Genomic DNA, 14,062 nt, shown 5'->3' with positions numbered 1-14,062 from the left:
GTTTTGAATGTATGGGTGCTATGTACTGGATGTGTTGTTGTGTAGCAGACCCTGTCCAAGGCAAATTTGCTTTCTTCTTTCTTCAATATTTATTTCATTCATTAAAAAAAAAAAACAAAAAAAAAAAACAGAAAAGCAGAAATAAAGCATTTCAATTACCAGAATGAAAAGGAGCAGAGAGAAGAACAAGTCTTATATTTTCTGCCCCTTTTTACAATACAATCTTTCAATATCCAGCGTCATTATTCGACATTATTTAACAGATTGTATTACTTTGACTTGTCACATACCACTGACTTATTTCATAATTATGACCATTATTTAATAGATTACATCTCTGACAGGTTACATTTTTAAACTTAAAACATTTTAAACATTATTAACAAATTACCTTTCTCCTTCCATTTCTCCTTAGGGAGACAAATAAAGTCACTTTGACTTTGATTTTCAAACTACTACTTGCAATTGCAAGTCTGTAGTCAAACCAAGTAGTTTGTAGTCAAGTTTGTTGCTTGTAGTAGTAGTTGGATTTTACTTTATTTTCTCCCCAAGACTATGCTTTTATTTTAAATCAGACATGTTCCTGAATAAAGCCACTTTTCCTCACCTCACATTTTTCCCCAGGTGCTGCAGTTCCACCCGGTTGTCCTGCTCCATTTGGCTCCTCGGCTTCACCGTTGTCCTCATTCTCCGACAGAGAGACCACCACTCGCTCCTTCTCTCCGGGCACCAGCACTGTCACGCCCCTCTGAGCCAGCTGCTCTCTGGCAAACTCTGTAATCACGGCACATCTGGAGACAGAAAAACATCTTTAAATCATTGCATCCATGAAAATTCAGTAAGGTATGTCTTCTATAATACATTCCAATTGTAAGGTAGAACTCTAAAAGCGTATACTACGGTACATCTAAATATCTAAAAAAAAAAAAGAAAGAAAGTAGAATAGAAGAGTAGAATAGAGTAGATGTTATTTGAACACTGGTAAACCAGCACCCCCACAGGACTGTTGGGCCGAGTGGTATTTTGCTACCTGATGGTTTTTTGTTTTTGTTTTAAACTCACTCAAACATCTGGACATAAAGTGAAGCAGCGGGTGTTTGTACTCACGTTAAATCTCGGTTAAACTCCTGAACTGGGTTGTAAAACACCTCATTAGCACTGGGAAACAAGATGGCTGCCTTGCCCTCCCTGACCATAGACTCCCCAGGTAACAGCCCTGCAGGTGAAGTCTTCTCCGGCTCAGCTGATTCTTTGGCAGCAATACTGCTGGTTTCTGTTGCCGTTTCTGCGCGTATGGGAGGAGTGTCGGTTGTAGGAGTCTGACCAGCTCTTAGTGCCTCCATGGATCTAAGTCCCCTGTGGATGTAAGCAGCACCGCCTGCTCGCCAACAAAGTGCTCGTCTGGCTGAACAGGTGAAGAAATGTTGGAGAAAATCTGAAATGATGATGTAGCGCAGTTGTGTTGACTGCGCCAGCATGAAGAATCACAGCCTAGAAAAAGACAAAAGAAAAAAAAGTCTTACTCCTGGACATGAGTTAGCAGGTTGCAGGTTGGATAGAGTGCACACATCTAACACCACTGTCAATAAAGACCAGACCATGAGTAGGAATGAGCAGTACTTGAGAAACTTTTACTGACACCAGATCAATCCAAAATTAACTTCGATTTGCTTATGCAAGATAGCATAGAACAGTCTGCCACCTGCTGGACATACCTGGGATTGTCACAGGGAATAATATCATCTCATGCATTAGTTATGCAGGTGTAGTTAAAGTTAAAGATAATTTGAACTAAGCTTGTTTGTGTCTGTCATACGATGAATTAGTCTATCTGCCTCCAAACTGAGTTTCATAAACAAACCCTAAATCTGTCTGTGGCCACTAATGTTTAATTGTTAGTGTTTTTTTCTGTGAATAAAATGCTCAGTCACACTAGCTGTGTCAATCCTGTTGCACAAATAAAGCTGAAAATTATTAAGAATAAAATGTAACATGACTAAGAATGATTGTTGGGCAGCTCGTTTAAAGTTTGACACGTTATAATTTCAAAGACTGCCACTTTGGTTACATCAGTTAGCCTGATGTTAGCAAACAGCAGCTAAACATCGCGCTGGAACCATGTCGTTAATGTAAATACTACCCACCTGGTTCCAAGAATAACAAATATGCAGTTTACCTGTGAGGACTTCTCAAAACAGACGTTATTTTTGTGCTTTGTCACAACTTTGGCTCCAGTTTGTCTCACGTTAGGACATGAGAGACGCCATATTTGCTGCTCCTGTACGGAAAGCTGAAAGCCCAAAAAGTGCGGATGCGAAATAAACGCAAGAACTTCGATACTGAATTACTGATACTAGAAATCCTAACGCGTCAAAAAAAAAAAGAAAAAAAAAAAAGAAGAAGATAACATTTTGATGTGTTCCTATTTATGATTTAACTGAAGAACATCAATATGCATCTGAGGTGATAAAAGTAAGACAGCTTTTACTAAATGTGGAATATCAGCAAGTTCATGTAATAATATGCTGGAATTTATGCACATTTGAAGGAATGATTTAATATCAATATGTGCAAAATGGTGTGGTTTTTTTTCCAAATGTAACAACTTTGGCATAAAATTTTAAATTAACAGGTTTCAAAAACAGGAACTTTAGTGTCACAATTTTTAACTCGGGACATGAAATGAGTTTTAATTAAACAAATATTTTGGGGAGCACTGATGCTTTCTGTGAGACTTGCACTCTAACCAGTGATCTAAACCACCACTAGATGTCTTTGGTACGTCTTCGGAGGATCCTTGGATTACGCTGGAATGACTTGGTGTCAAACAACTGGTTCCAAAGTGAGAATCCGATGAGGATGATCACACATAGAGGTGGTGACCAAGTGGTTAGTGCACTTGGTTTCAGTGCAGAAGGTTCCTGGTTCAAACCCCACCAGGTAATTTCACTGATGAACTTGTCCCATCTGCTCAAAGTGATGTTAATCAGTGAAATCACCTGGTGGAGTCAACGGTCACAAGGAAAACCTGCACCCTCTTTTTGTCCCTTTCTGGGATCAGTTTGATGCCTGTGACATAGACAGTTACTTTTAAGAGGTGGCTATGATCGGGTTGTCTGCCTGGGTGGTTGCCATCCAAGATCCACGGTGAACGTGGTGATGCACGGCCCCGGCAGGTTTTCCTGGACCTGGGCTGACACGCTGTGATTTTCAAAGTCAGTTGGTTAATATGTCACAAAACCCGAAAATACTAGTGCACAAAATGTGCGTGTGAACAAAATTTAGGAAATATTTGTTCAGCTTTAATGCGTTTGAGCAATCAATAAAAATTTGTTGCACGTAAGCACAGTGGATTAGTGGTTAGCACTGTTGTCTCACAGCAAGAAGGTCATGGTATCGATTCCCACCTGTGTCCTTTCTGTGTGGGTTCCCTCCAGGTGCTCTGGCTTCCTCCCACATCCAAAGATGTGCAGGTTCGGTGGACGGGAAACTTTTGTGGGTGTGAATGTGTGTTTGTCTATGTGACCCTGCAACAACTGGCATCCCGTCCAGGTTGTACCCCGCATCACGCCCCATGACTGTTGGGATAGGCTTCAGCCCCTCTCTGACCCTTAACTGGAGTAAGCGGTTGAAGATGAGTATTTTCCACTTTTGCGTGAAAATATTTATCCCTTTAGGCCTTTTTTGTTCAAATACACTTCTACAAAGTAGTGCTCAACAAAACAAGGCATCCAGAAGGTTGCAGAGTCTCACCACCATCCAGTTTTTTACTTTGAATGATCTGATCAATAAGCATCACTGGCGAGAGGGCCCCTCCCACTGACAGTCTGTGGCCCCACCCCTCTGATGCCCACTGGCCTAGTTTCTCTGCAGTGAACATGTGAGCAGAATGAAAAACATCGGTCTGCTTTCATGAATAATCTAATTTAATCTCACCGTGTCTGAAGTCGAAGATGCATTCAGATGAAAGGCCTAAATACAGACACTGAATTATCTGAAAACATCCACCGCTGACGGTGCAGACTGAGCCATCCAGACCTCCACAGAAAACACGAGGTCAACTTAAGCTGGCCTGGAAGATCAAAGTACGACTAGAAAATTCCAACATTCCCAACCTAAATGTGAAACAACAGGAGACCATGGAGATTTTTTTACGCTTTATTAGTTCAAATCCAAAAGAATTGATGTCATAAACAAGCTGAAATGAAACCTGATTTATATTCGCCACTTGGTGCCTCGAATAATCAGTAAGAGTTGAAACAACATCAAAGCTATAAAAGATAGCAATGGATCTTTCAGGTGCATTTACACCATTCTGTCAGATGGTGGCACAATATGAAATAACAGAATCTACATATTGATAGCCAATAATGCAGCAGCTAGCGACTATTTAGAGCAAAATCCTGCAAATGGTGATACAAGCATCAAATTCGACACAAATACTCATTAGACATGACTCTTTGGAAAAACTAACTAGCCACTTCAATTTTCGATAGGTGGCCAGGTAGGGGTCAATTGAAATATTAATTAATATAAATATTAATTAAAAATATTACACAAGGGTCAAAATTAAAAATGATCCATTGAAATTGAAAACTACACTATTTGTCTGAGCATAACAATTCCAAAAAGGAATAGTTTGGACCATGTATTATGCTTAGTTATCAGTTACAGGGTAATGTATGTCACATGTCATAGAATCCAATGGACGTTGACCTTGTTTGACCTTTACTTTGGAAAACAAGCATGAAACACAGTTAAAACTATTCCATTTATTAATCCTATTAGCTCAACCAATAATTTGCTTCACCTTTTACCAAAGCTGAAGGAACTTTAACTTTTGACTCCTATACAAACTGAAACTGACCTTTATAACCATTTTTTTCTGTTTTTACCTCATAACTCCTGAACATTCAGTCATAGATTGTCCAAACTACACCTTTTAGGAATTGTTATGATCTGAAAAATAATGTAGTGTAGTTTTCAATTTGATTGGAGCATTTTTAATTTTGACCCCTGTGTAATTCTTCAATTGACCTCTACCTGGCCGCCTATTGAAAATTCAAGTGGCGAGTCAGTTTTTTCAAAAGAGTAATGTCTAAGGAGTATTTGTGCCAACTTTGGTGCTTGTATCACCATTTACAGAATTGTTTCCGTTATCTGCTGCACTACAAGTGGCCTCTGTGCACATGTATGCGTGTGTGCGTATAACTTTGATTTCAGACAAACTGGGGAGCTGACATTTGCTGTTTGGTATGTTTATGTATTTTGGGTCAGGATGAATGCCGCCAAAACGGAGCATTGATAGGACTAATATTCTTGGCAAAACTACAGATATTATCTAACAATGGACATTGATAATTATATTCTGGACTCACACGCCAATCCAGCAGGGGGCGGTAAATCATCTATATATTAAAAGTGTGCGTGCATGCTTTTATTTAGTAAGTTCAATGTAAGTACATAATATAAATGTAAATACATTAAAAATACATGGATGACACAAGATAGTGAAAACACTTATTTCCACTGTGGTCCGTTTAAAAATCAAATGACAAAATAGAAGTAAAAATAAAATAAATAAAAATAATAATAATAATGATAATAGTGTGTACATGATAACGAGAACCCATATAACTTATAAATACATTAAGACAGTAAATTAACATTTAAAAATTATGTAATTAACAGGAAATAAAAGGGTTGCGTTCTTCCTCTAATTACTGTTGTCTAAGGTTATACAACCCCTGACAAAAATTATGGAATCACTGGCCTCAGAGGATGTTCATTCAGTTGTTTAATTTTGTAGAAAAAAAGCAGATCACAGACATGACACAAAACTAAAGTCATTTCAAATGGCAACTTTCTGGCTTTAAGAAACACTATAAGAAATCAAGAAAAAAATATTATGGCAGTCAGTAACTGTTACTTTTTTTAGACCAAGCAGAGGAAAAAAATATGGAATCACTCAATTCTGAGGAAAAAATGATGGAATCACCCTGTAAATTTTCATCCCCCAAATTAACACCTGCATCAAATCAGATCTGCTCGTTGACATTGACCTTATGCCATGACATTGACCCTACGTGTCTTCTTGCAAGGAATGTTTTCGCAGTTTTTGCTCTATGGCAAGATGCATTATCATCTTGAAAAATGATTTCATCATCCCCAAACATCCTTTCAATTGTCCAAAATATCAACATAAACTTGTGCATTTATTGATGATGTAATGACAGCCATCTCCCCAGTGCCTTTACCTGACATGCAGCCCCATATCATCAATGACTGTGGAAATTTACATGTTCTCTTCAGGCAGTCATCTTTATAAATCTCACTGGAACGGCACCAAACAAAAGTTCCAGCATCATCACCTTGCCCAATGCAGATTCGAGATTCATCACTGAATATGACTTTCATCCAGTCATCCACAGTCCACGATTGCTTTTCCTTAGCCCATTGTAACCCTTGTTTTTTTCTGTTTAGGTGTTAATGATGGCTTTCGTTTAGCTTTTCTGTATGTAAATCCCATTTCCATAGGCGGTTTCTTACAGTTCGGTCACAGACGTTGACTCCAGTTTCCTCCCATTCGTTCCTCATTTGTTTTGTTGTGCATTTTTCGATTTTTGAGACATATTGCTTTAAGTTTTCTGTCTTGACGCTTTGATGTCTTCCTTGGTCTACCAGTATGTTTGCCTTTAACAACCTTCTCATGTTGTTTGTATTTGGTCCAGAGTTTAGACACAGCTGACTGTGAACAACCAACATCTTTTGCAGCATTGCGTGATGATTTACTCTCTTTTAATTGTTTGATAATCCTCTCCTTTGTTTCAATTGACATCTCTCGTGTTGGAGCCATGATTCATGTCAGTCCACTTGGTGCAACAGCTCTCCAAGGTGTGTTCACTCCTTTTTAGATGCAGACTAACGAGCAGATCTGATATGATGCAGGTGTTAGTTTTGGGGATGAAAATTTACAGGGTGATTCCATAATTTTTTCCTCTGCTTGGTCTTAAAAAAGTAACCGTTACTGACTGCCACAATCTTTTTTCTTGATTTCTTATAGTGTTTCTTAAAGCCAGAAAGTTGCCATTTGAAATGACTTTAGTTTTGTGTCATGTCTGTGATCTGCTTTTTTTCCACAAAATTAAACAACTGAATGAACATCCTCCGAGGCTGGTGATTCCATAATTTTTGCCAGGGGTTGTATATAAAAGATCAGAGTTGAAACAAAGTGTGCATGTTAAATGCTGCAGAAAATAGTAAGTTGTTGCTGATGTAATTCTACCAGTTTGCCAAATGGTGGCACTATACAGACTAATAACATTATTCCTATATAAACACAGAATAAAAACTGAATTCCTGCAAAGGCCATAAGAGGTGGAACAGAGTTTGTACGTTCAAAGGTGTGGAAAATAAGGACGGATGTTTCAGGTGTAATTCCACCAAACTGTTAGACGGCGGCACAATACGACATAATAAGCGAAGATCACAGTCTTCTTACGTATGGAGCTGGAACAGAGTGTTGTTATCAGGGGCAGTTCTGTCACACTGCAGGATGGTGACACTCTGTGGATTAAAAACCCAGAATTCCTTCACAAGCCATAAGAGTTCATGTTAAAAGCTGCAGAAGATGGAAGCTGATGTTTCAGGTGTAATTCTAGCAAACTGCCAGATAGTGGCACCAAATATCCAACATCCAGTGGGAAGCAGTTTTGTGACCATGACTTTGACAGTTTTAGTGTTACTTTTTTCTTTCTCTTTTATTTTGAGTCCTTTGATCCAGGATCACAATTAAAGCCCTTGTGAGACATCCTAATGACAAACAAACAAGACATAAAGCAACAATCAGGATCAGTGTTTAGCAGTCAGGAGTCAGGCTCAAAATTAAAATTCAGTTATCGGGATCAAAGACTAAGATCAAAGTTCAGTTTTCATGATCAAAGATGAGTGACCAGGATCATATGTCAGGATCAAAGGTCAGTGACTGGGCTCAAAGACTAAGATCAAAGTTCAGTAATCATGATCAAAGATGAGTGACCAGGATCATATGTCAGGATCAAAGGTCAGTGACTGGGCTCAAAGACTAAGATCAAAGCTCAGCAATCATGATAAAAGATGAGTAACCAGGATCAGAGATCAGGATCAAAGGTTAGAGATTGCAGGTCTGCTGGTCCATCACAGAACCAAACACCTATGGTCAATTTAAAATTTCCAGTTCACCTAAAACCCGCATCGAAAACAAACCTCGTCGCTCTGTGTGCGCTTCTAGTTCTATATGTGATCAGTTGATATCAAAATAGATCTGCTCTGTGGTAGTGAGGGTCCCAGCAGTTACATTGGTGGTTCTGTTCAAATCCGGTTTTCTTTCCTACTTTGCGCGTGCGGGTGGCCGTGCGGGCAAATAAAGTGCTGCTCTGTCGTGGAAACTCAGCCGAAGGTGTGGATGGGGGCGCTGTGGCGATAAACGCTCAGACAGCGTGGCGCTATACATCTGACACAGGAGAATTATAGAGTTAATAGTATTTGGCATGACAGGGAGAGAGAGGGGGACTGGAGCGCAGCGCCTCCTGCACGCAGTCTGCTTAGGAGCCGCCGCGCGCACCTCCTCCAGGCCCCGTAGGGCTCCAGCCTCCAACCGCAGCGCACGCAGCGGGATCGAACCGGCGGCCCCGGATTGTCCAGACGGCGCGGTATCCGGCGGGAGGAAGGTCGGTTCCATCTGAAGGGAGAAGCCGCTGGTGAGTGGCCACGAGGCTGGTGGGTGGGGCTCAGACTGGCGGGTCGGCTGAGGACGCGCTGCCTGTCTACCTGCAGGCGGCGCTGCGGGGCTCAAACCCGAGTATCCGAGTACACTGTCATCTGTGTACTCTGGTGTAGTAATCTGTGTACTCTGCTGTTGTAATCTGTACTTTTATACTCACATCTGCATTACATTAACTGTAAATATTCATGACTAAAATATAATAATAATAATAATAATAACTAGGACTGCAAGCAGTCATATACGGACCCTCGTTCCGTGCGACCGCCTACCCAGGCCAGTGGGTGCCCTTGTGACCACATGTGGGCATGTGCATGCAGGGGTAACCACTCATCACACAATTAAAATTTTAAACAAATCACACAATACATCAAGGAGTTATGACATGTTGATTGTTCATCCACTGGGGGCGCTCAGTGTACAAACAGAGGGGCTGGGTGTGTTCAGGGGCCAACTATCATCATACATGTGAAGTTTCAAGTCAATCAGGCAAAGCATGAAGGAGTTATCATGACTTGATGTTCTATGGCAATGGGTCAAAATGGCGGCACCATAGCGGCCACACCCTTCAACATAGAGAAAAGCTTTCGATAACTTTTGTTCAGTATCATTTTTGGATGCTGTCAAAGAAATTTGAAGTGCATTGGACAAAATCCCTGGGAGGAGTTCGTTCAAATACAACATGTGGAAATCACGCCAAAATGAGAAGAAAATTCAAAATGGCTGACTTCCTGTTTGGAGTAGACTCATGGTGCAAGAGACTTTTTTGTACGTCTATGAAAGTCACACGTGTACCAATTTTCATCTCCCTACTCCAAAAAAACCCCTATGGAGGGGTTTTTGAAAGTTTCAAGGGGGCACTATTGAGGCATTTTGCCCCGCCCATGGGCGACGCCCCTATGAATTGTAAGAGGTTGTCATGCTCCACCTGTGTATCAATTTTCATGATGATGTGACAAAATTAAAGCCGTCAAAATGAAGAACGTAATTTCATGGCGAATGGGCAATATTCGGCACGCTGCCACACGGACGCCGTTACTCGTAACTTCACGGCGTTCATCGCCTACGTTCACCAATTTGTTCTGCATGTTTTAGAAGTGGAATGAAGTTGATTGGGTTAAGTATGTGACATCAGGACCTCTTAAAGTAAAAATAGGACATTTCCCGCCACCACTGGGAGGCGCTATGGCGCAGGTGGGAACTTAAGATATGTAGACATTCAGGGCGGAGCCTTCATCATGTCCAGCAAGTTTGAAGGATCTACGATGATGTATGTGGGCGTGACAGCCGTTCAAAGTGAAATGGCGTGCTCCGAAAAGCTCGCCAAAGTTTGACGACCCCTAGCAGCCACGCCTTTTGACTTAATTAGAATCTTTTGATAACTTTTGATCACCATTGTGTTGTGATGATTTTGACCAAATTTGAAGATGATCGGATAAAATCCCTAGGACGAGTTCGTTCAAATGTAAGTAGTGGAAATGGCCAAAAATGGCAAAAATTTGCTCAAAATCAAAATGGCCGACTTCCTGTCGATATTTCACCATGACAGTAAGAGACTTTTTCGTGCATCCTGGCATGGTAAATATGTGTACCGAATTTCGTGAGGCTACGACAAAAAAAGCCCAATGTGGAGGGGTTTTTGAAAATTTCTAGGGGGCGCTATTTCACGATTTTTCTGCGACCATGTGCGACGCCCCCAAAATATCGAATTTCGGCTCTGGCCGGACGACTTTGGAAAGTTTGGTGAGTTTTTGAGCATGGGAAGAGGCCGAAATTTCGATTTCAAGAGTGATAATAATAATAATAATAATAATAATAAATAATAATAATAATAAACAGCGCAATTACAATAGGGTCCTCGTAGGACGTTGCCTACTCGGGCCCTAATAATAAAACTTAAAAATATTGGGAAATTGCAACACTAGAATTCTGTACAAAAAATGCACCAGAATGTAACAAAACAATTATTTGATTTCTCATCTGACAGAAAAATCAAATGGCAGCTTCTCTGATAATCAATCAAATGTTTAAGTTATTAAAAACAACAACAACATTTGTTTGTTGTATACATTAGACTGTGCAAATGTTTCTGGCAATCTAGATCCAAAATTCTGGCACTAAAAAAAATAATCCAAAAAGTTATTTCATTCCTCAAGTACAGAAAATCAGTAAAAATACATAGATTTAGAGACATAAATACCATCCAATTCCATTGGTTGCAAAGCAGTATTATTTTTCTGTACATGAAAATTTAATTACTTAATACTAGAAGCACTGAGAGAGTGCAAACCTCTGCCAAGGCCGTGGGGTCACTGACGCCATAACATCTACATGCCATGGAATCATTGAACCTAAAAAAAATCTAACAATGATGTTTGCTCAGTAGTAAAAAAAAGTTTCATCTGCTATGACTGGATGACATGTATCCTTAGCACTTGGCATCACAGTTTATTGCAACTTGCACCTTTCCCAGAAGCTACTGTCATCTGAGCACTGATATTGATATTGCATGTGCTTATAGACAAAAACAAATAAGAGACAAAATTCAATTTATTATTCAACTAAACTGAAAATATATGAATTTTTTAACATTTATGAAACACTTCTCTAAATAAATAACAGTAAATTCATAATGAAGTGCACCTATATTCAGTGAAGTGCACCGAAGCAGAATATATGCGACAGTAAGGTGCTGATGTCAGCCTCTGGGTTTTCTGGATCCTAGGCGTGATTCATCAACACCTGGGAGTGGGTTTTGCACCTTGTGTACTTTTTTCAGTGATGTGCACTGAACCAGAACTTAACCACTGCTGAGTATACTGCTGACTCTTCACTTTGCTTTTGCTAAGTGAAGTAATCTGGATAGTGATATTCATTGCCACTAAAATATAATAATGCCAAATGATAGTCCTTCATCTAATAAATTCATTGTGCTCCCCAGCCCTGTATAGTTTCTCATGAGGGATTTCCTCTTTCCAGTGTGTTGTATTTGACATCGTTTACTAACAAGGCCATAGGGTCACTGACCCTAAAGAGATTCCCTCCTTGGCACAGTGATCTATTCAACAATTCAGTGTTACAACCAAAACTATGATACATACACTTTTCTTTCCTTTATATTTGACATCCTTGACCATGAAAACATACCACTAGAACTTGGAATCACTTTTATGTCTTTATTAGTTCAAAAGTTATTGTATAAAAACGATTTTTCTGTAATGGCGGTTTTCTTCTGGATCTAGCTCCATAACATTTGAAACTACATCAAATCTGATGACACCTTACTGAATCAGTACAGATTCAGCTACAATTTGGTGTTAGTTGTGCATCTCTAGCTTCATTTGTCACCTCACACTGACACATTTTCTATTTTCCCTATATTTTTGCATATTCTGGATCACCAGATCCGGAATCCGGATCCGATCATCACCAAACTTTGTTGTTTGATAGAACATTTGACTATGTTACGCCCTAATTTTTTTCAAGCCTTTCTGCCTTGTTTTTGTGGAGTTAGAAACTAGAATGTCAAAATTCCCCCTATCCCGCAATGGTGAAGAATCCTCAAAAAATTCCTGGATCCGGATCGTGATCCGGATCACCACTAAAATTTAATCACTTGTTCCTCTTGTCATTTCCAACCACTCCACAAAATTTCATCAAAATCCATTCAAAACTTTTTGTGTTATCCTGCTGACAACAGACAGACAAACAAACAAACAAACTCGACCGAAAACATAACGTCCTTGGCGGAGGTAATAAAGATTTAGGTGGCTGTTGCTTGGCTCATGCGTGTTTCTTTATCCATCATTGTTGGACCCATGTACCAAAAAGGCATAATGTTGAAACCTGGAAGGTTGTGGGTATTATGTTGCTTTTTTGGTGGCACAGCTACTTTCTTCACAGCAAAAAGGTCCAGGGTTCAAAGTCCCCCGTTCCCCTGGTACATCTGCATTTGCACCCAATGTAAAACCTGTATGTTTCACTGAATGTGCATTAAATTTATGCAGCTGTTGTGATGGCCTCCCCATTTACTCTAATTCATTGTGTTCAGTTGCTACCCATAATGCAGTATTGCATTACGCTATGGTGCATGTACACAAAATTCTTGGAAGCGTTCCTATTTATAATTCCTCTCTACTGATAGTCACATTTTTACCTCTGCCCTTATGATTTTGCCCGTTTGTCTGTCTGTTTGTGAACAGCCTGTAACCTACAATTCTTCTTATATCGTTATGAAATTTTTACAGAAGATTCATATCCTGATAGACAAGAACAAATTCAATTTTCAAGGTCAAAGGTCAAAATCAGGAAAAATATGGGAAAAATCCCAATCCACTAACATTGAATAAATTATCAGAAATTCACATCTGTTAAAAATGATTGAATTTCTTTTATATTTAACAGCATTGTGTAGGATGGTATCCTTTATCGATTGACAGAGTTTGATCCAGATCTGATCCAGATTACAGATTCTGTGGCCATTGAATTTCCCATTTAATGTGTATTTTACATTATATCTTAATCAAATGTGCCCCAGTCACTCTCATATTTGAAAGTGAGGTGCAGACTGACACTCACTATAACCTGACAAAGTTTGATCCAGATCTGATCTGGATTGAGGATTTTGTGGATATTTTAATTTAATGTTTAAAAGCACATTTGGTGTACATTTTGCATTATATCTGAATCAAAAGTGCTTCAATCACTGTCATTTGTGACAATGAGCTGCAAATTGACACTCTCAATGAATAGACTAAGTTTGATCTGCATCTGATCCGTATTGCGAATTTATTGGATATTTAATTTTAACATTGAAAAGCCCTTTTGATCTATATTTCGTGTTATATTTCAGCTTAAGAAAAGCCACTTCTAACAGGACTTTGACCTTGAAACTTTTTTCCAAGGTAAAATTTTGTGGAATTGTAAACTAGTGTTGGTGGCGGTTTGTGATTGATGAGCGCGGTTTATATGCATGCACCATAGCGTCATGTAAGATGGGTAACACCAAAGCACCAAATACTAATTACCTTAAAAAATAATTTTTCGCAATTTTCAAAGCAGTTTTCAGAGGCTTGATTGCTAATAAGGTTTTACTCTGACTGACTGTGACTTTGCGGACGACGCTGTGATCTTTGTGGAATCAGTGGATACCCTGATTGCACCACTTGGGAAGCTGAGCAAGGAATGTGGGTTTGCATTTGTCCTGGACTTCCTGGACTTGAACTTGTAGAGACATTCACTTATCTCAGCAGTGACATTCATGTCTCTGGCTCATTGGTGTTTGAGGTAAAGAGATGTGTG

General features: G+C 39.5%; 1 protein-coding gene across 2 annotated transcripts in view; it reads right to left on the bottom strand.

Annotated features, from left to right (window-relative positions):
- trmt1 (tRNA methyltransferase 1) overlaps positions 1 to 13,233 on the bottom strand; it is a 29,046-nt gene extending 15,813 nt beyond the window's left edge. The window contains exons 1-3 of one of the 2 annotated variants that reach the window (XM_034187357.1): positions 13,229 to 13,233; positions 1,108 to 1,238; positions 608 to 791 (exon numbers count right to left, since the gene is read on the bottom strand). In XM_034187357.1, the coding sequence (XP_034043248.1) occupies positions 608 to 791; positions 1,108 to 1,196 (273 nt within the window). In that variant the 5' untranslated portion in view covers positions 1,197 to 1,238; positions 13,229 to 13,233. Of the gene's footprint in view, positions 1 to 607; positions 792 to 1,107; positions 1,492 to 2,176; positions 2,280 to 13,228 lie in introns of those variants that run through there. The other variant, XM_034187356.1, reaches the window with a different exon arrangement.
- Between the last annotated feature and the right edge of the window lie 829 nt (positions 13,234 to 14,062).

This window comes from Thalassophryne amazonica, chromosome 15 (assembly GCF_902500255.1).
Source record: "Thalassophryne amazonica chromosome 15, fThaAma1.1, whole genome shotgun sequence".
In the NCBI taxonomy this organism is placed as follows: Eukaryota; Metazoa; Chordata; class Actinopteri; order Batrachoidiformes; family Batrachoididae; genus Thalassophryne; species Thalassophryne amazonica.
This window is presented reverse-complemented; position numbering and strand designations above follow the sequence as displayed.